Source organism: Notolabrus celidotus, chromosome 8 (assembly GCF_009762535.1).
Source record: "Notolabrus celidotus isolate fNotCel1 chromosome 8, fNotCel1.pri, whole genome shotgun sequence".
NCBI lineage: Eukaryota > Metazoa > Chordata > Actinopteri > Labriformes > Labridae > Notolabrus > Notolabrus celidotus.
This window is the reverse complement of record NC_048279.1, coordinates 31,053,330-31,073,812: the sequence shown is the minus strand read 5'-3', so window position 1 is coordinate 31,073,812 and position 20,483 is coordinate 31,053,330. Positions and strand designations below refer to the sequence as shown.

Here is a 20,483-nt window from a genome sequence, read left to right as displayed (position 1 = left end):
ACTACAATAACAGAAGCACAATAAAACGGACTACACTCAACTTACAGTGACTTTCCCCTGCTTCTGTCCTTCCTTGCTTCCTTCCTTCCTTCCTCGTCCTGTAGCCTTCTTATGGTGCAATTTATCTCCAACTGTTGACCCTCTGACCTGAGGCGGGACAAAATGTCAATATTGGATAATTAGCTGCAGCATTAAAGCCATTTAGAGACAACACGTTAAGAGGCTTCTGCACACTGAGTGACTCTTTCCTTATCAGGTTTATTTTTTTTAGAGAATTTCAATTTTTGTGATTTCATCCCAGGTCTGCTCCAACCTGACTGCAGCTGCAGAATGCTTACATGGTTATGCCAGTAAGATGAGGTTTTAAAGAGATTTGTTTGCTGGAAATCGTGCAGGGATACTGGAGCGCCCAGGTTGAAGGGTCCTGTTAAGTAATGGTTCCTTATCTGGTTTGTAACACGCAGAGAGCTGGTAAGAAACGGGCATAGTAAACTGAGAGGATGTGGCCTCACCTAATAGCCTGGAGCTTTTAGTTTTGATTTTGTTTCAAAAAAGTAGGCAGAAGACTTGTTATTCTTCAGTAAATAGAACATGTAGTTTATACCCTTATTAAAGCTTATTCTACTTTATTTCTTCATTATAACTTCATGTCTGGTTCGGACTGACGCAGGTCTTTGCGTCATGAGTCTCAACAATCTTCGCCTGTTTCTCAGATCCTGTGGCACGTATTTCTCTGTTTGCTCAATCAAAGGATGGCCATTTATCATCGAGAAGGACAGCTCCGTATTTTCTACCTTGTCCGCTCGGTTCCAGGACCAAATCTAGCATTTTTATGGAAAACTGCAGTCATTTTGATTGATGAAATCCAAAGATGTCCAAAACAATCCGAGGGATCCCCGACTGTGGCGCACCGGCGGGGTGCTCCACTGTTGTCATTGTTCCGCAGAAAGAAAGGAGCGCGTCCGGAGAACACCAGGGAAAACTCACGAGTTTCAGTTCAAAAGAGGGCAGAAAGCAGAGTTTCTTTACAGGCAGTGGGAAAGTGCAGGAGAAACCTTTTCCACTTGCAAACGGAAACAATACTTGCTTTGCTTTTCTCCTCCTGCATGCATTCAGCTAGAAAGACATGGCCTAATAGAAACAGGCCAGAATAATGAATTGATTATTTTACTGTGAGAGCTTAGTGTTATGGAGGAGGCTGAATGGCTGCAGTAACACATCCCCCTGCTTTCATCCGATTTACGCATACAACCTCAGTGTGGGTCATGTAGCAGCTCAAAGTAAAATAACTTCTCCTTAAAGCTGATTTCAGACCAGCGCTGCTCTCAGCTTGTCTTGTTTGCTGTGATTCATAATGTCACCACAAATGTCACCTGTCTGGCCTAATTGGCACCTTCTGTTATTAATACCCGGAGTGTGGCTCCCTTTTGCACCCGCGGAAATCAGCCTATATTGCGCTACTTAATACAGCGTCACCCCAAAGGGAGATTCAATAAATCTCCCTTTAACTGCGCTTCCCCTCCAAACTCCTTCAGGCGAGTGGAGGCCGTGTCAAGATTGCGATTGTGCACTGCGTTTAGGACCAGCTGCTCCCAGGACAGACAAGCCCTTGTCAATTAGCCGGTGACAAGCAGGTCCTCAAACTGCCTGCAGGCGCTGCAGCAGCCAGCAGTGTACAGGCCCCGCAATTAGTATCCATTTCTGTCCAGACCTCCTCAGAGCGCGCAGACACAGACCGGGGAAATGGCCAAACATTGTCCGAATAACACCGACAGACACACATGACAACGCGTAATGGGGCCAGTGTTAAGTGCGCGCGCTGCAGGGGGAAGAAAAACGTTTGAGTTTTGTTTTTTTTTGGAAAAGCAGGACATAAAGTCAGGACAGTTTCTAAGAAACATAAACCTCAGACCCCAGGACGCACAATGGACTGTCATCTACAAATTTGAGCTTAATATTCCTCTGACAGTTTTACAGTCGTTCACTCTCAGTAATGAATTTATTCTTAAGAGGAAGTTATAGGCCTACATCTCTTGCAGTCTTTATTTCATTCATCAGTTTATACACAAAAATATCCAAGCATTAAACATAGTTTGTAGGTTTTTAATGGCTACAAAAATATTTATTTATCATTTTCTTTATGGATCAATCAAGAACCTTTAATAAGAACATATTATTGGGCTGGAACTTGTCAAACCTGTCTTGGATAAAACTGCAGAGGAAGTAGACATTTTGTAGTTTTTATAAACACACAGTCTCTAATCATAAACATGTATTAATGACTTCTTTATATCTCTCACTGCTTGCCTTATTGACCAAACATACAGTGATAAACTCATGAGAATGTATGATCATACCATTCTCTGCTCTGTAGACATGATGATTACACATCTCTATTAATGACTGATTGACAGCTTAAACCATCAGATCGATTCCTGCTTATTAGAAACGGAGAAAGCCATGCAGCTCTTTAATCTTCCCAGCAATTAATCACGTGGCAATGAGAAAGGTGACAGGATAACTGGAGTAGTATTACTGTTGCCTTTTTCGTGATTAGTGGTGTATAAAAGTCAAATCTGTTATGGCGTAAAACTAAATGACAGAAACAACAGTAGGACTAAATGACCCATGCCCTGAATCATGAACCAGATGGAGGCTATCGTTGTATGTACAGTTGCAGCATTTTGGAGTCATTTGAAGCAAGTTGAACTCGGTGGCTGAAACCAAGCGTGCAGTATTGGTCCTATGAGAGAGTAAATAAATGTCAACGCAGCTCTGTCACTGCTCTGACAGCCCATAGAAGGATTGCTCACCAAGCCCCCTTTGTACATGGTGTCACCGCTAGCAGCTGGTGGTGGCATTCCCGGGCCTTGGTCGCTGCCCTTTGGCCCTTGGGGGGTTGGACTCCGGACAGGGCGGTCCAGCCGTCTCCACAGCGCCCTGATAGCTCGGGTCAGTGGGGCCAAGTTTCCAGCAGGAGAGGCCGGGGTAAAGACAGCGAACAAAAAAACTCGAGCTCACCAGGCCAGTGGGATCATTAGTTTGAACGTTTGTTTAACTAATTAGCAAGCTGAGCAGCAGAGGGAGGCTTGTAAAGAAGACATGGACGTCATATATGGTGAAGGTGTTGGGTATCCGTCATTGTGCGTCAACGCTGCGTGAATGCGGATTGTGACTGGAGCGCAGACATCAAGTGAAGATTGCATAATGAGTTGGAAGCTACAGATCCAGCAGATATGTTTTCAAGGTACTCACGAGTTAAGATGGCTACCCTTAAAGCATGTAGATACTGAGCAGTGTCCCCCAGTACCTCGAGCTGCCATAAAGTGACTTTATGTCCCTGGCTTTGAGAACAATAAGGCACTATTTTCTGTTGAATATTGTTCCGCAGGGTTCAAAGTACAGCTTGGGGACAGGGCAGCACACTGAAGTTCAAGAACAGTGCAAACAGCACATGCCAACAAAAGGAGCCACACAGCATTGAGCTGCAGCAGAGCAGGGGGAGCCGGAGGGGGAGAGGCTGTGGCTCCCGCGTTAAATATGGGAAAGTTTGGGGAACGGGGTCGGCAGGTCAAGAAAAGTCAACAAGAGAGCAGTCTTGATGACAGAAGGAATTTAATATCAAAAATACATAAATCTTCAAGTGAGGGCAGCCGCACAATGGGCACAAAGGAGGCGAGTGTTAGAGTCAACACACATTTGTTGTTGGCGATTAAATGGATCAGGCCAAGTTGTTAACATTTAACACAAAACCTTGGCACTAGAATAGAGGTGGAGCAGAAAAGAAGGGGGTTTTCTGGATGGAGCATGGCTGTCATGACGCGCAGAGACACCGCTCATGTGCAGGGAAATGTCTTCGCTAACTGTCAACAATTAGAACATGCAACTCTTTTGAAATGAGAAGTGCATTGAGTTTAAAGTTGATCTTTGTCTTAATTAGTCTCTGAATTGTTTGATAAGATTTTGTCTTAGGGTAATTAAATGGAGCAGTTTTACAATTCTTGCGCATTTACGCATCAATTTTCTTCGTGGATGCAAAAGATACTAAGCCATCCTCAGCTTGCTGAATCACAGGGTCAGCATAGACATCCTTTATATTGTACAATGTAGAGATTAACCTTCCCTCGTACAGGAAACAGGTGTATTTTTCTACGCATACCCTCAAATGGCAATGTAAGGAACGATCCGTCCCCTTATTTGCAACTGTGCACCAACACATAAGAGAACAATTTTTCAATAATCAGTCTAAGTTTGATAAGTGTCGCCAAAAATAGGCTTTGTGTTGACCATTTGATGCCCTGTCTATTTGACTTTTGAAGCCGATGATGTAACCTGGGCTATCTTGGTGTTTTTGCGCATTTACGCACCAATTTTACGCTTTTTTTTAAACGTCTTGTGAATGCACAGGCAGCTAAACCACCCAAGCTTGTTGAATCACAGTGTCACTGCATAGACATCCTTCATCTGGTACAATGTAGAGATTAATCTTCCCATCGTGTAGGAAACAGGCCTATTTGTCTCCACATCCCCTCTGACTGCCGCGCCACACTGGCCGCAGCGCTGAGAACTCTGTCTGACCTTCGCCCTCAACCCTGCAAAGCCCTGCAAGTTCCCTGGCCGTCGCAAACAACTCTGAATTCCATAATTCTTCGAGAAAAGGCACTATTAGGGAAAAATCCTTCCTTTTTGACAATTTAATAGTGCAAACTAATCATGTGGTTGACACGGGCCATTCATCTCCACACAGGCAGACAAAGACAAGGCCTTTTCCATAGGTTCGTCTGGATCCTGCAGTCAGACCAGCCTCTATTTTGAGATCAAGTGCACAATAAAAGCATTGTGACTGCTTAATGGCTATGTTTGTGAAGCCACCCAAAACCCAGTGTATTAAATGCATTTTTCTTTTTTTCTTTCTTTCTTTGCAAAAAAGGAAAGAGGCCACCGTGGACCCGAGACAGCAGAACTGAGAATAACCCGAAAAGCAGAATGCTACAGGACTGTGTTAAGCAATCACAACACAAAACAAAGAAAAGAGAGGGATACAAAATAATGGTAGCCGTAAAATTGCTTAAACCCCCCAAGTTATGAATTCGTTTCTGAATCAATTTAGCGGTGCAGGCATTTTCCAAACATCCTCTTGCGGGAGTAACAAGACAGGGAAATTGATCCAGTGAGACCTCACCTCTCGGTGCGCCTCAATAAAAGAGACATCAGCTTCTCTCCACGACTGTATAATTTTTAATATATATGCAATAAATGTTCAATTTGTTTCCAGAAATGACGGAAAATAATAACGTCAAATTTTAAAGCCATCCATTACAGCCAAACAATGCTCATGCATACGTGCTCTGACGCGGAGTGCTTTGATTAATTCACGTTTTGATTGTGTTTGATGAAGCAATAACGGCTCAGAGATTCACTTTGGACCAGTTGAACCATTTTCCTCCCTCTGTTATGAAAATAAGATGGTGACTGTGCTTTGATATAAAAAAAATATCATATTCTTAATAATTATTTTTAAAAAGAGCAGAGAAGAGGATACATTTTACAAGAAGGTATATTTTCACACAAATATGCATTTATGAATGACACACAGTTATTGGTGTCACACTTTTTTCCAGAGCAGTCTTCATTTGAACAACTCCATACTAAAATCCCCCACAGAATACAAACATTAATATTATCAGGGCCACAAAACTTTGACTCTGTCTTAGAAATTCACCCATTAAATAAAATGAATACATTAAATTGGTTAATTGCCTGCTGAAAATGTCACCTTGTCAAATTGGTTCCCAGTAATTAGTCAGCAATTTAGGAGATCAGTCCCACAGAGAGTAAAGACTGGTCCTGTGCACTATTGCAACTGAGAAATAACATCACAAGGTACTATTACAAAAATATAGAATAAAATACAAAGTCAAATAAAATGTAAAAGGATACTGTGTGAATCTAAAAAACAAAAACAATGCCCAGAGATACCAGCAGCCTAAATGTGCATTTATTTCACTGCAAAAATGTAAAAAGTGATCTTTTAGGAGATATTTCCAATGATTAACTGGATAAAGAGCACGAATAGTTGGGTTCTGTGGGCCAAACTGAATGCACAGATAAGAACTTGTCTTTGTTTTGACTGTGGTTGCAGCTCCACATGTGCAGGTACACAGGGAGGCCATGCCAGGGTCTGGGATCGCTGTAGACCTTGACACAAAGTGCATTAAGTTGGCTGATCTCTCTCAAACCGTTTGATTAATTCACTCCCATTCAGGCCCAAGCGAGCAAGGAGTGGAAGGACGTGACCAATGACATAATAGGCTCTGTCAAACAGCCGTGCAAAACGCCCAGACCATTTGTGGTGACAATCCTGATGCCATCAGAGCCATTATGAGCCCCCATTCAGCCCAGAAACAAACATCGCTTTGCTTCCAAAAAGGGAAAAGTCAGCTTTCTGGTGGATTCTCTTTGCTTTCTGTGTCAACAGTGTTTGGCTCAGTGCTCACAGTGGGCACCAGAGTCCCCCCCCCCCCCCCCCCCCCAGGCCTCACGGAAGTAACTGAGCAGGAAGCAACGTACAGTTTTCACAACCAAAAAAAACAACAATATTTTAGCTGACCCTCTCCTTCCAGTGCTGCAGCAATTACATTACTTTTTATTATTAATTTTGAAAATAGTTAAACGGAAATACCATTTTGCCTTTTCTCCACATGTATTCAAGAACATCAAAATATAGGTCAACTTCTTGTGCCAAATTAATTTAGATTAATTTAACTTAAAGCACTCTAAGTCATGCAGAAAGCTCTTTTGCTTTCCCTAATTTAACTTCAGTGACAATAACTCCCGTTGAAAGATTTCACTGAGGGTTTTGTTGCTCACATGCAGACACAGGTGTGGAGATCCTGACATCTTGATATGGAAGGGGAAATATAGCAGCACATGAGCTTTATGAACAAGAGCAGCATTTGGATGACTCACATGCCTGGAAAAAGCTTTAAAGGAGAGATAAGAGGCCGAGAGTGCAGCCTGTGCTACAAGCACAACAGCTATGATAGAGGATAAAACTGAAGCCACTTCTCCAAGAAAACAAAGACGGTCAATCCAAAAAATGTTTCATCAGAAAGTATGTAGTGCTAATTTTCTATAAGAGGGCTAAATAACCTAATCAGATCAACATTTTGAATGTTGTTATTTTGTGTAAACACTGAAGCAGCATCAAGGGATTTGAAAATGTTGCATGATGTGAAAAAAATGATATTTTTCAGCTTGGAGAAGCAATATCATATTTTCTTAATTTTCATACTCTAATCTGACAAAATACTGCAGATATCAACATGCATATTTGTTTTGCATGTGCCATAAAAGCACAGATATGAAAGATAGTTCCAAATAATTGTTTCACTAAAGTAAAGGAAATGATGGACTCTTCATTTGCTGCTGTAGAGCAAGCTGCAGAGTGCTCATCCTCAGATCTGCAGAAAACATACACATGGCTTTTGATTATTAGAGGATCTCATGCGATTTATGGTGACTTTGGCTTGCTTTGCAAACATGTGCTCACTTCAAATGTATTAACACAGAAAATCTGTATATTTTGTTACGTGCTCAAAAGAACACCAATTATTCTATTTTTCATTCGTATTTTTTTCAACCCACTCAAAGCAGTAAAATAGATTTTTAAATGTAGCTTAACTCCTGATACCCTTTGAAGTTTCCTATAAATCACAGAGACTTTATTCCCACTGCAGCTCATCATGAAACAATCATCCTGTGACTCTTGTGAAACGCCTCCAAAGATCAGCTTACAAAGACATAAAAGGAGGAGAAGTCTGTTGATAACTCGCTTTTTGTGACTTTAACCATTTAGAGTGAAATGCACCGTGTCCTTCTTTTCCTCCCCATCAAACCCGACTCTTTCTTCCCGTCGTCTTCCTCGCTTGTCCTGATTTCCCTGCCTCACCACACCCTGTTTGTTTTAGCGAATGGATCCAGGGAGTGAGATGAAGCGATTACATGCGCATCCTTTCAGATACAGCACGGTTTATTTCTTTTAGAAAGTCTGACTTTACTCTGTCACTCACTCCCTGCTCTTTGTTTCTTTCTTTAGAAACAGTCCATACAGAAGCTGTGACACATTATAGAGTGTAAAGGAATAAAATGCGCGCAGGTTGGACATGTCTCTGTTTACGCATTGGAGACAGGAGTCAGAGAATCAAATATTACAAGTGTTATTCTGCGCATTGCTTTAATAATTGTATCAGTACTTTTGCTGCATGTTTTAGTGTCCTAACAGTACTACTTTTAAATTAAATATAAGGACAGAGAGCTCACATCAGATTCAACTCATTTTAATTTGCAGCAGCTCACATAAGCTATAGAAATAAAAATATCTAATTTCGATTATTCTTTAAAAAATATTAAAAAGAATTCCTCTTTATGCTGTTGGCTAACTTATAAAGTGTTTTATTGTACCTGTTATTTGTTCTGTGCATTGTCCTGTTACAATGTAAGTTGCAGTGACCCGTCTCTACTGTATAACTTCACCGACGCAGGGTTTTTTTTTATTGCGCATGATTAAAAAATGCTGGAAATTCCCAGAGTGCCATTGTCTCAAAGACGAGTAGTTGTTCCTCTAGAGAAATCTCTAATCAAATAAAACAAAACCTACAGATATTGTTAGATAATTAAAAAACCTGGATGCACTTCTTCATGTTTATTGTTAAATAATCTGCTTTTATTGTGAATATGGATCATTTCAAAGGACTAAGAACGAGATTTTCTTAACAAAGAGGTAAGTGATTTTCCTATAGTATTTTTTCCTTGTACTAAATATGACTCTGATAACCATCTGCACCAACGCTGACTGCATCAATGTAGCCTTACCTCCTTTAAAAAAGGCCTAATCATAATAATAATTACAATACACGTATTAGACTAAATCAATGCCCTGTTTGATGTGGTAGGCATGAATTTTTTATCTCAACATATGTACCTCAGGGTCTGCTCAGAAGCCTGCTCGAATTAAAAGTCAGGCAGAAAACGTGTCTCATTGAAATTCTCAGCTTCAGCTCTCTGGTGACTGCAGATGGTCCGAGAGGAGCTGACGCTTAAAAAATCATCAAGGTCTGTATCTCACTGCACCGTTTACTAAACTCTGCCATGCCCGATGCATTACAAGACATTATAAGGAGAAAGAAACAGATATATTTTTGCAGCAGTTAAAGCATGAATGAAAGATATAAAATACATGCACGACAGGACGCTGCAGCCTTACTTACTCTGTGCTGTGCTGAGTCTCCGCAGTTTAATTACCAGCCCTAATTTCCAAACGCAGATAGTGTCAAAAAACTGCGACTATTTCTCAGAGATTCCCTTTAACAAGTGGAAACTTAGTGTCCTCCTGCACCATTTTATACATGATGAGCCGTCAGTAATGGGATTATTAAACAAAAACGTTTCAGGCGCTGGCGTTAACCTTTTTTAATGCCTAATTAGGTTTTGCAAAGAAATAATTAGATTCTACAGTGCTTACACTGCCTATATTTTCAAATGGCATCTCCAGCAAACACATCATCCTGCGACACTCGTGCCAATAATCTGCGGATATATGAGCAACAGTAGCAGTCAGATGTAAGATTTTAAAACATGTTGGGACCAAATAAGGTGCACTTAAAGCTAAAATAATTATCCAACACAGGCTATAGGCCAACCGGCAGGAGCATGTATAGTTTGGTGCAGTGCGCCCTCTTGTGGCAGCAGCTCTTCAAATAACATTTATGGTACTTGCAAGTCAGGAGGAGCTCACCCGGCTAAAATGTGTTCATGAAAATACACTGTTTTAAATAACAGAAACATCACTGCTCCTTATCTAAGGTTTTCCTTATTGTATGGTTGCTTGATGTAAAAAATACAAATAAAAAGATGGAGTCTGTCTCTTGCTCCAGAATGTGGGCGTCAACCTTAGCGCATGCGCACTGCAGTTCTCTCTGTGGTTCTGTCCCTGTAGGATGCTTAAAACATACTCAGCAGCAGTGCAGCTCTGTTGGTGTCCACAAAACATGAAGAGTCACATAACATGACATTTCAATCATACTTCTTGAGTAAATACATTTCCAAAAGTTGCTTCAATAATGTTAGAATGGGTTTGATTTATTTTCTCGCTCGACATCACAATCAGCTTTATTGGCCAGGTATGTTTGAACACACAAGGAATTTGACTTTGGTAAACTGTGCTCTCTTTGTACAAGGCATACAAATAAACATAAATATATAGTAAAAATAAAAATGTAATAATAATAATAACAATAACATCAGCTATAAATACAAAGAACAACAAATAGGCATGACTAATATGTACAGACTAAAATAATATGATAATAGTGCAGTGGTGAATAGCAGAGGTAGTTTCACATTTAAAAAAAAAGTATACATGAGTGATAGTTAAATAACCCACATATACTTTTCTTTAAATGTTAAACTATCTCTGCTCACTATCTTATTGAAGGTTTTGTTGCATTTAAGTGAAAGTAGGCTATTATGTTATTTTGTGAGTTGTATTATTTCACCGGCTTGTGTTGTTTTCTGGGACCTCGCAATTACAAATATATGATTAAAGATACAGCTTGAAACACAAATCATTTAAAGCTAGGTTTGGAAAATAAAGTTTCTTATTCCATGATGAGCTTTCCAAAAACTGTGCAATGTGTTCTGTAAAGTTGCTCATTTATTTTTGTCTGGATGGTCCTTCTTGAAATCACTGTCAGAGATATGGCATGTTTAAATAAATACGGAATAAAATTAGCTTAAACCAGAAGATATTTTAGCATATCCATAACTCAACAACCATGTTGAAATGATGCTTGAATGAACACGTATTTAAGTATTGCAGGGATTTGATGTTGTGCATTACTTACACACAGTGGAAACCTCTGAGAGAGGAAGATGTGTAAACAGTTAAACAACATTAGAGAAACAAAGATTAAAAAAACATTAAAATTAGGCTGTTATCCACAAGTAGGCTGTACATAAATGGTTTAAATACAGATAACTTTATTACTGAACTTATATATTGAAACACAAATAGTGTGAGGGTCCAAAACCAGGCTGCATAGAGATAGTAAATTACTCAATTCACACACATTACATGGTTCATGTTCAGTGAATGCACTCATTTATACAACTTTTAGATGTTAATTGTTTGTTTGACATGCTGCAGGGAATGTTTCCATATGTGGCATTAACTTTGGGGTTAAGAAATGTAAAGTGTAACATACCTACATCTGGTTGTTTGATTTTGACTACCTAAAATGTATGTAGGCCTATAGTCTATGAGGCCTCTTTCCGCTATATCCTCTGCATATGTGGCGCATGCTGAAACCACTACGCCATCAGCACCCTGCATATATCCTTTTTTTTAAAAATTATATTATCTGGATATTCAATGGGATAGCTGAAGAGGGACAGGGCATGTGGGAAGTAGAAAGTGGGGGAAAGACATGCAGCAAAATGGTTGAGGCCTGGAGTTGGACCTGCAACCGCTGCGACGTGAACTAAAGGCGGCTAGACCAGCAGCACCCTGCAGACATATCCTTTAGGGATACACAATGTGTAGGCCCACTAAAATGTATGTAGGCCGACTCTTTCCACCTTTGCCACAGGCCCTGCTTGTTTTGAGTGCAATAGATTTGTGGAACCTAGTCCACTGCCCTGAAACTACTTAAATAAGAAATTAAGTAAAGTACTTTATTTATGTATTTATTTATTTATTATTTCCTTGTACTCTCTTGCTTTACATCTATAATTGAACGTTCATTGTAGTCCTCGTTTTGACCACTAGAGGGCAGTATGACTTTGAAGGCATCGTTCCGAAATATCGCGAGATTTGCCCTATTGCTTCAGAGGTCAGCTGATCATCAGTAATTCAGTGTAGTGACACCAGCGGCTTGTCACTTTCACACAGCACGCTGACTCGGTACCTCTGGTAAGCTGTAGCATTTTTACTATCACATAATTAACCAACCAGCGGAATCTATTTTAAACTAGCTGTGTCATTCCTCCTGGAGCTCGAAGGCTTCTCAGTGTAACAAGGTAAAAACACATTCTGGAGCTAGGGGAGCAGCTAACGTTAGCTCACATGCTAGTAACGATGGTAACAGAATATTCTAGAGCCACTTGCTGCTAGCTGTAGCATCACGGGCTTCAGAAGTCTTTCTTTATTAATTCCCCATAAACATGTAGGCTCATTGTGTCATGTAAAGAGTTATTTTCTTTGTTTTTACATTAGCCCACTAATCAAGTGTAATAACGAAGCTATTAAAGTGGAGCGGATGCTAGCTGAGCTAATGCTGCCTCATTTTCCTCTTCATGTAGAGCAGATGATAAAGAAAACATCTCCTTAGTTATTGTGCTGGCTTCTCTTTTAAATGTATTCATAAAGAGATTAACTATTACACGTGTGGATTATTATCTGGCAGCTGGGTTTGTAAAATCAAAATGCTGTAAAAAGAAGTCCTTCATCTGTAGGTCTCGTCACCCCTTCAGCTACATTAAGCATTACAATGAAGAAAAGGTCACAAAGACACTCAGAAACCTGATTCTGTCAAATCATATGATATGCTTGATTTTTGCACCAGAAGTGATGTTATGTTAATGAGAGGTTATCCAGATTGTATTTGTTGATGATACATGAGTTAATGTGAAGTAATTATCACATCACGAGACAAAGGTAATCTCATTCCATGTAAATACATGTGTGGTGTTTTCTGTTCTTGTGTCAGATATCACATGTTGGTCATTTCAATATGTTTTGATTTTACACATTAATACAGAAATATTTTGATTATGTATTTTGGGATGTTATTGTGTGAAATGGAACAGAAACTAAGAGTAGGCTGTTTGCTATTCTTGTAAGTATGACTGCTCAGTTTGCTTCATGATGTAATTTTTTCTCTCATTAGAACAACCCATACTCCCAAAGATGGCTGACACAAACCAACAAACGCCTCCCCCACCCCAACTTGGGCCTGTGGTGAGTAATTTTAACGTGCACAGTGTTCACAGAACTGTACAATTACACCTCACGACTATTTCACACCTTCTGCATACAAAGTTACATGTCTCAAATATTACTACTCAACACACATAAATGATGTGCGTACTGACTCTGTCGTCAGAACGACTTCAGAATGTCTCAGACATTCTGTTTATCTTGCGAGACTAAGTGAACCAGTGATACCATATATTTACAATGGATGAATGTGGTTTCTCTACTGTTGTCATTCATACCTGAAAATGTGTCGTGCAATACTCAAGTTTATTGCGGATACATCAAGTGGCAACCCCAGGTCTTAAAATATGAGTACAATGTGGAAGTGCTAAAAACTGCAGTTCATTGAGGATCCGCTTGAGGCTGGCTCCTGAAGTACCGGAAACTACATAATAATAATAATAATAATAATAATACATTTTATTTATATAGCGCTTCTCAAAAACTCAAAGACACTGTACAATTGTTCAAATCAATACAAGCAAAAAACAAATAACACAGATCAAACAAATCAAAAGTACAATCACAAATGAAAAGCTAACTTAAAAAGGTGAGTTTTTAAAAGAGATTTGAATGCTGAAGGGTCAGAGCAGCTTTGGATATGGGAGGGGAGTGAGTTCCAGAGGGTGGGGGTGGCTACTGCGAAGGCTCTGTCCCCCCCAGGTTCGGTGCTTGGTTCTGTGAGGTAGGGGCAGGAGGTTGGCATGTGAGGAACGCAGGTTACGGGAAGGTGTGTGATGGTCGAGGAGGTCAGTGAGATAGGAAGGGGCCTGGTGGTGGAGGGCTTTGTGGGTGAGGAGGAGGATTTTAAACTGTATGCGGTATGGGGACGGGGAGCCAATGAAGATGTTGGAGGACGGGGGTGATGTGGTCACGGGAATGGGTGCATACACACATACACACCAATTCAAAAAAGCCGATCTTTACAGCAGAAATAAACATGTTTACAGCCTGGTACAAAAGACGAGTGTAGTCTGGATAGCTCATTTCTCAATCGGCACACACTGTAAGGGGGTGAATTTTTTTCTAACGCTGCAATTTCAAAGAGATTGAGATTACGGGTCTTCCAATGAGAGGCTGAGTGACTTGATTGACAGGTGGGAACACTGTAGCTGTTGGCTAGGAGGCTCAAAGCCCGCCTCTTTACGTCACAATCGCTCGACAGCAGCAACATGGCGGCAGCCGACGATTGGCCTCAAAACAGCGCTTCAGAAACAGATGGGTGACGTCCATATACGTCCATATTTTATACAGTCTATGGACTCAACCCATATAAATTATGTGTGTAATGATTCCGTCGTCAGAACGACTTCAGAAAATGTCAGACATTCTGTTTACCCTGCGAGACTAAGTGAACCAGTAAATACACGTACAATGGATGAATGTGTTTTCTCTACTGTTGCCATTCATGCCTGAAAATGTGTCGTGTAATACTCAAATATAATGCGAATACATGTAATTTTTTTAAAGGTGTTTTCACCTACATTGGATAAGACAGCTGAAGAGGGACAGGCAATGTAGAGGAAGACAAGCATGAGCCGAACCAGCATCCAGATTAGCCTCTGTATATGTGGCGCACGCTGAAACCACTAGGCCATCAGCACCCTGCATATAACCTTTTTTTTAAATTATAATATCTGGATATTTGTTTGGATAGCTGAAGAGGGACAGAAAATGTGGGGAGTAGAAAGTGGGGGAAGACATGCAGAAAAATGGTTGAGGCCGGGAGTTGAACACACTAGCTCGCCAAAAGTTTTGTTTAACATTTCCAATATGGCTGCCGCCGCCGATTGGCCTTAAAACAGCGCTCAGGAACAGATGGGTGACGTCACAGATACTACGTCCATTATTTATACAGTCTATGGTAATAAAGAGCGTTGTCACGATGCAGAATATAAAACAGTTTTTCAGATTAACGAGCCCGTCTATTTATAAACAATGGAAACAAAAAGGTGGTGATACTCTGAAGTAAGGACACCCTTCAGGAACATGAGATGTTTCACATAAAGAGGATGTTTTAAACTCTTTATTATACAGTCTCAGACATGACTCTTGAATTTTGCGATGGTCATTTTCCAGAATTTATAAAAGACATTTGGAGCAAGATTTTAATTGAGACATTATTTGCTTCAAACTCTGAACCAAAGGAGTCAGTCTCAGTTACAGGAGGGGTTTACTTGGCAGATAACAGAGTAAAGGTATTTCACTGGATACAGCTGCATGTTGTCTCCAGACGTTTGATTGGGGGTTGCTAGAACTAACCGGCAGATTGAATTAAGTTGTTTTTTAGTTTGGTCTGTTTATTTGGACTGTTGAGAGAACATGACCTGAAGTCTGTCCCTTCTGACGACCAATGTTTCAGTACATACAAGACAGAACACTCAGAAACATGACATTTCCTCAGTGCTAAAAACTAAATCAACCTACTTACAGGTGTTCAGTACTATGGTAAATCTTTCACCCATGATATGTTATTATAGAGCCAGTTCAGCATGTATCAACCTTTTCTCCCTGAAGTACTAACTCTGTTCTTTCCTTTCCTCCACAGCAATTTTTAATGAGTAACAAGCTGGAAACTGCAATGTGGCTTTCCCGTCTCTTCACAGTCTACTGCTCTGTAATGTTTATTCTTCCAATTTTGGGGTGAGTTTACTCAGTCCCTCTGAGGACCAATAGCTAAGCTGCCTTGTCCATCTCATTATCTCCCTGTCTGAACATGGGTCAGAAAATGTGTTACTGTTTGTGTCTTTCAGACCTTATGCTGCAGCTAACTTCTATCAGAGAGCCTTGTTAGCGAACGCCCTCACCAGTGCCCTTCGCCTGCATCAAAGGCTTCCACGCTTTCAGCTGAGCAGAGCTTTCCTGGCCCAGGCTCTTCAGGAGGACAGCTGCCATTACCTGCTCTACTCACTCATACTGGTTAACTCCTACCCCATCACGAGTATCCTTCCACCTCAGATTGTACATCATGATCCGATGGATAGTTCTGTGCATCTAGTTAAAATATATAAACAACATTCACTTTTTGTGTTCGTGATGATATTTCCATTGAGATTCCAGTGAATCTGCTTCTCTTTTTTCTGAACAGGCCGTTTTTCTTACTTTTAAGATGCTTATTTTTTATCATTCCCACAGTCCATGTAGAGTTTGTTCTCCGTTTGTGTCTTTTCGGCTTCATGACTGCCGTCTATGCTCTCAGCTGTTCTGATAAGTATCACATGAAAGTACACGATGTGCTGCACTGGGGCTTTTTAGAGGATTTAATACATAACAAGTTCCCCCGTGTAACCAAACCCCATGATTTTCATCATGAAAAATTGGATAACGTCTCATCATCTCTGTATTTGCCACTTTGATAGCTTTTACCTGATGAGTTGTGTAACATCTCTTCAGCCTTTTAAAGTTGATCCTTAACAGCTGTACTTAGTGAGCATCTTTCCAGTCTTCCTCTTCTCCCTGCTTCACGCAACTACGTACACAAAGAAAGTCCTTGATGTGAGTATACGCAGCAGCTGTCCTCTTTTACTTTAAATGCTGTAAGTTTCATATTCATGCTTAAAACTAGGGATGTCAACAATTAATCGAGTATCGATTAATAGATTGATAAGAACCTACTCGAACACATTTTTTTGTTTCCATTTATATCACTTGGAACAAACATCATATGGTCTTTTATTTCGTTGAGCTATCAGGGAGGTGTTTTAAGTTTAAAGCATGTTTCGATGTGAATCAGCTGGCTGACGCTCAGCTGGGGGCTGCGGCCGAGTGACAGGTCTCACGAGTGCTTTTTTTCTCCGCCGCCAGACTGATTATGACCCTGTTGCACTCCTGACTGACACCTGACCATGTTCATGTGCTTCATTTTCTCAATAAGAATGAGTAGACAGGAAACTGGACACTGAGTCTAAAATATGATCCTGTTCAGTTGTCCTGTTGCAGTAATTCCACATGTTGTAGTCTGAGCCTTCACTTTTATGACTGTGTGTCTGCAGAGATTATGAGCCTGCTCCACATGTTGATATTCAGTGTGTTTAACATTTTGAACACCTCAATATGATCCGAAGCTATTCAACGCCGTCAGTTATATACATTGTGTCGTAAAGGAAAATTGTATTCAGCGGAAAATATGCATTTGGTATTATTTTTGACAAGGAAAACGTTTTTTTTAAATGATTAATCGATTCTTGATCGTTAACATTTCCAAAGATCAATCACGGAAAATACTTGAAATTTACATCCCTAATTAAAACCCATTTGCTAAACTTCTTCTTTTACCTCCAAATAAAAAGTGATATAACTGTAACATCTGCTAATCTTAGATAAGCGTCTACGTCAGCTAAAATATAAACTACTGCTCATCTCAGATTTATTTATTTATTTCCTCCACTTTTTTATTTCTGTTGAATTTTTGTTGTGTTTGTCAGCTTCTGATTTCCTCTGTGGCTCTCTCTTTGCAGTCAATGGGCCCCAGCAGCCTGATGTTCATCAGAAACCTACTTGATAAACTCACAACCAATCAGCAAAACATCCTCAAGTTCATCGCCTGCAATGAGATCTTCTTGATGCCAGCTACTGCTTTTATGCTCTTCAGGTAAGTGGACCTGCCTTTATGGTTCAGAGACAGTTCAGAGTCTTACAGTGGACACAGCGGTCTTGATTTTGTTTCAGTAAAACTGAATACAGTGTTTTAAAAGTGCAAACCAAAGACATTTTCTTCCCAATGTTATGGCATGTTATCAGAGTAATGTAAAGTCTTTATTTCTTTTATATATTTTAACATATTCATATCATTTATATCCCATAGTGGCCAGGGGAGCTTGCTGCTGCCTTTCATTTACTACAGATTCCTCACTCTCCGCTACACATCCAGAAGAAACCCATACTGCCGGTAAGATGTTAAACAATACTGTGACAAAGTGTCAGGTATTTACTATTTTAATAATCATATAAAGCAAGTATTTTATACTCCAGAATCAGATTTGAATAAATCTTGTCACATTTGTCAAATATCAATTAAAGCTTATAACCCAGCATGACTAATATTGTTGCCCAATAGCATCTTGTACCAGATAGAGAACAGCAGTAGAGGTATAAATTGGTCGAAAATTTGGATTTCCAAAGATTCTGGCATAAAAAACTAGACTAAACAAAGAAAAAACACTAAAAATAAGGAAAAGTGGGTTATCTCAAATATAGTTTAGATATACCTGTGATCAAAAATGTTGTAGACATTGGGAAGGAGTTCATTAAGGAGTAACATGATCTTATTACCTTAGTGTTCTGCTGTCCCGATATGAAAAATCTCAGAAAGTCTCAACCTGGCCATCAGGGTGCAGTAATGTATTTGTTTTCCACCACAGCACCTTGTTCACAGAGCTGCGGATCCTTTTGGAGCACTTCATCATGAAGCCCGCCTGCCCCGCCTTCTTCAGGAAGATGTGCCTCAGCAGTATCGCCTTCATCAGCCGTCTCGCCCCCACGGGGGTCTGATTACTCCGTAAACGTTTCTTTTCTTTATGTTTTGTTTTTCCAGCATTTAGGATGTGACTTACACTTTGGTGGGAACAGACATTGCCATCAACAGAAGGAACTGTTTTTTGAATGTCAACTTTTCAGTCCGTGCTCCGACTTCTCTGTATGTTTGAGTACAGGTGAAGAGCAGCCAGTAATGCACTGAAGTCTCACGCTGATAGTTTCTTCCCCATCTTCTTAATGTGACCTCATTGAAGCAGTGGACACTCCTCACTTTATGTTCACTGAGCAGAGCATAGCAGACATCAGCTGTGTCTTGTTTTTATCAGCTGTTATTTTTTCCTTCTATGACCTTATTTATTCATGAAATTGCATATTCTATGATGAAACATTAACATTCTGAGATTAGTTTCCTTAATAAAAATGTGATTATTGCGTATGCTCTTGATTTTCAGTAATGATCTCAAGATTGGATAGATGGAAGATGGGGTTTGTTTGCTGTTTCTACATTGTCCAGTTAGTTTTTTTATGTGTGAGGCACGTGATGCTCTGATTTGTCTAAATGCCTAACTATAACTGTATTCTATTAATGCCATGAACTCACTCTTAACAACTTGCATATTCTATGAAGGTATGACATCCTGGGTGATGGAACTGAGAGACAAGATTTCTGCTGTTTTTTATAGAATATTTAAAGGTACCCAATATGTTGCAGTAGGATTCATTTTTTAAATGAGTTGCTCAACGCATGTCATGTTTCTGTATGCATTCAGACTTTCTTTCTGGGTTTGAATGCTGTTTTGGGTATCTAATTCATTTGTGCTATGTAGCTTCCTTGCTTGATGCATGCTATGATTTTATTTTCATGTCCAATGTGTTTATTTGCCTACAAACAAACCACATTTTATATGATATGATTAAAATGATCTCTTAATTAAACCAATAAATAATAAAGAACAAATAAGAATTAACAACAGTATCTTCTTTTCAGAGAGGAAATATGCATCTATTTATATCCTGACACGACTTTTTCAACACAGTTAAAGCCCTAACTTGATGTAATGTACTTCAATTTAGTGTCGTTACCAGTGGTGCACAAAGTACACCGCTTCATCGACGCACAAGTATGTGGTGCTCATGTCCGCGTCGCTTACTGAAGTCAAAGCATAGATACCCCATTTCAAATACTACTCCAATACAAGTGAAAGTTGTTCTGTCAAATTATTACTTGAGTTAAAGTACTGGAGTACTTGCTTTTCAAAATACTTCAATATTCAAAGTACTTCTTTAAAATATCTCTAAACTTTGTATTTTCACAATACATAAATACAGTCAAGAATACATAGGAGTACATTCTCTTACATTCTGTTTCTCTAGAAACCATTACTTGAAATCTCTAAAACTATACCATGTAATAAAAACAGAAACTAAGTTACTCCATCATAGACCACTTAGTTTGAAATTTTCATCTGGAATGAAAGAAATGTTACATAGTACGCTTTCTCAGGATGGACTGTGAATTTTTGTATGTTTCTGCAGAGTGGGAAACAGGGAGAACATTTCAAAGATTTTAAAAACCTCTAACACGGGCTGAAGATATGACCATGGGTGCTCTGGTGGAGAATTATAGCCATCAATAACACCTCTAAATGAACTGCCTGTTCTGAGTGAAATTTTCTGTGTTTGCTCCACGTTCAACCATGGAGACACATGATATACAGGTACGACTAAACCACTGAGACAACACATTTTACTGTCTTAGGGATCAGATTTCAGAAAAGAGAAGGAAACTCATGATCTGACTTCAAAGCAAAAGTAGTGAGTAACTAGAGTACTGATAGAAATGTAGTGGAGTCAAAAGTACAATAATTATCTTCTAAATGTAGTGGAGTAAAAAGTACAATAATTATCTTCTAAATGTAGTGGAGTAAAAGTAATAAGTTCGCCAAAAAATAATACTCAAGTTAAGTACAGA

General features: G+C 39.6%; 1 protein-coding gene across 2 annotated transcripts; it reads left to right on the top strand.

Annotated features, from left to right (window-relative positions):
• Nucleotides 1-11,861: 11,861 nt before the first annotated feature.
• tmem33 (transmembrane protein 33) lies at nucleotides 11,862-19,475 on the top strand. 2 transcript variants are annotated; one of them, XM_034690592.1, is made up of 8 exons: nucleotides 11,862-11,971; nucleotides 12,948-13,018; nucleotides 15,585-15,679; nucleotides 15,790-15,977; nucleotides 16,464-16,531; nucleotides 17,494-17,627; nucleotides 17,841-17,924; nucleotides 18,397-19,475. In XM_034690592.1, the coding sequence occupies exons 2-8, from the start codon at nucleotides 12,968-12,970 to the stop codon at nucleotides 18,524-18,526; spliced, it is 750 nt and encodes a 249-aa protein (XP_034546483.1). In that variant the 5' UTR covers nucleotides 11,862-11,971; nucleotides 12,948-12,967; the 3' UTR covers nucleotides 18,527-19,475. The 2 variants fall into 2 exon arrangements, with proteins under 2 accessions (XP_034546483.1, XP_034546484.1); XM_034690593.1 differs by lacking the exon at nucleotides 11,862-11,971 and adding an exon at nucleotides 11,975-12,078.
• Nucleotides 19,476-20,483: the final 1,008 nt, after the last annotated feature.

Excerpts from the sequence above, each read along its gene's own strand:
- tmem33 (XM_034690592.1), top strand. The coding sequence starts at position 12,968 with ATGGCTGACACAAACCAACAAACGCCTCCCCCACCCCAACTTGGGCCT. Across the intron at positions 16,532-17,493 it reads ACACAAAGAAAGTCCTTGAT|TCAATGGGCCCCAGCAGCCT; the intron begins GTGAGTATACGC and ends CTCTCTTTGCAG. Across the intron at positions 17,925-18,396 it reads AGAAGAAACCCATACTGCCG|CACCTTGTTCACAGAGCTGC; the intron begins GTAAGATGTTAA and ends TTTCCACCACAG.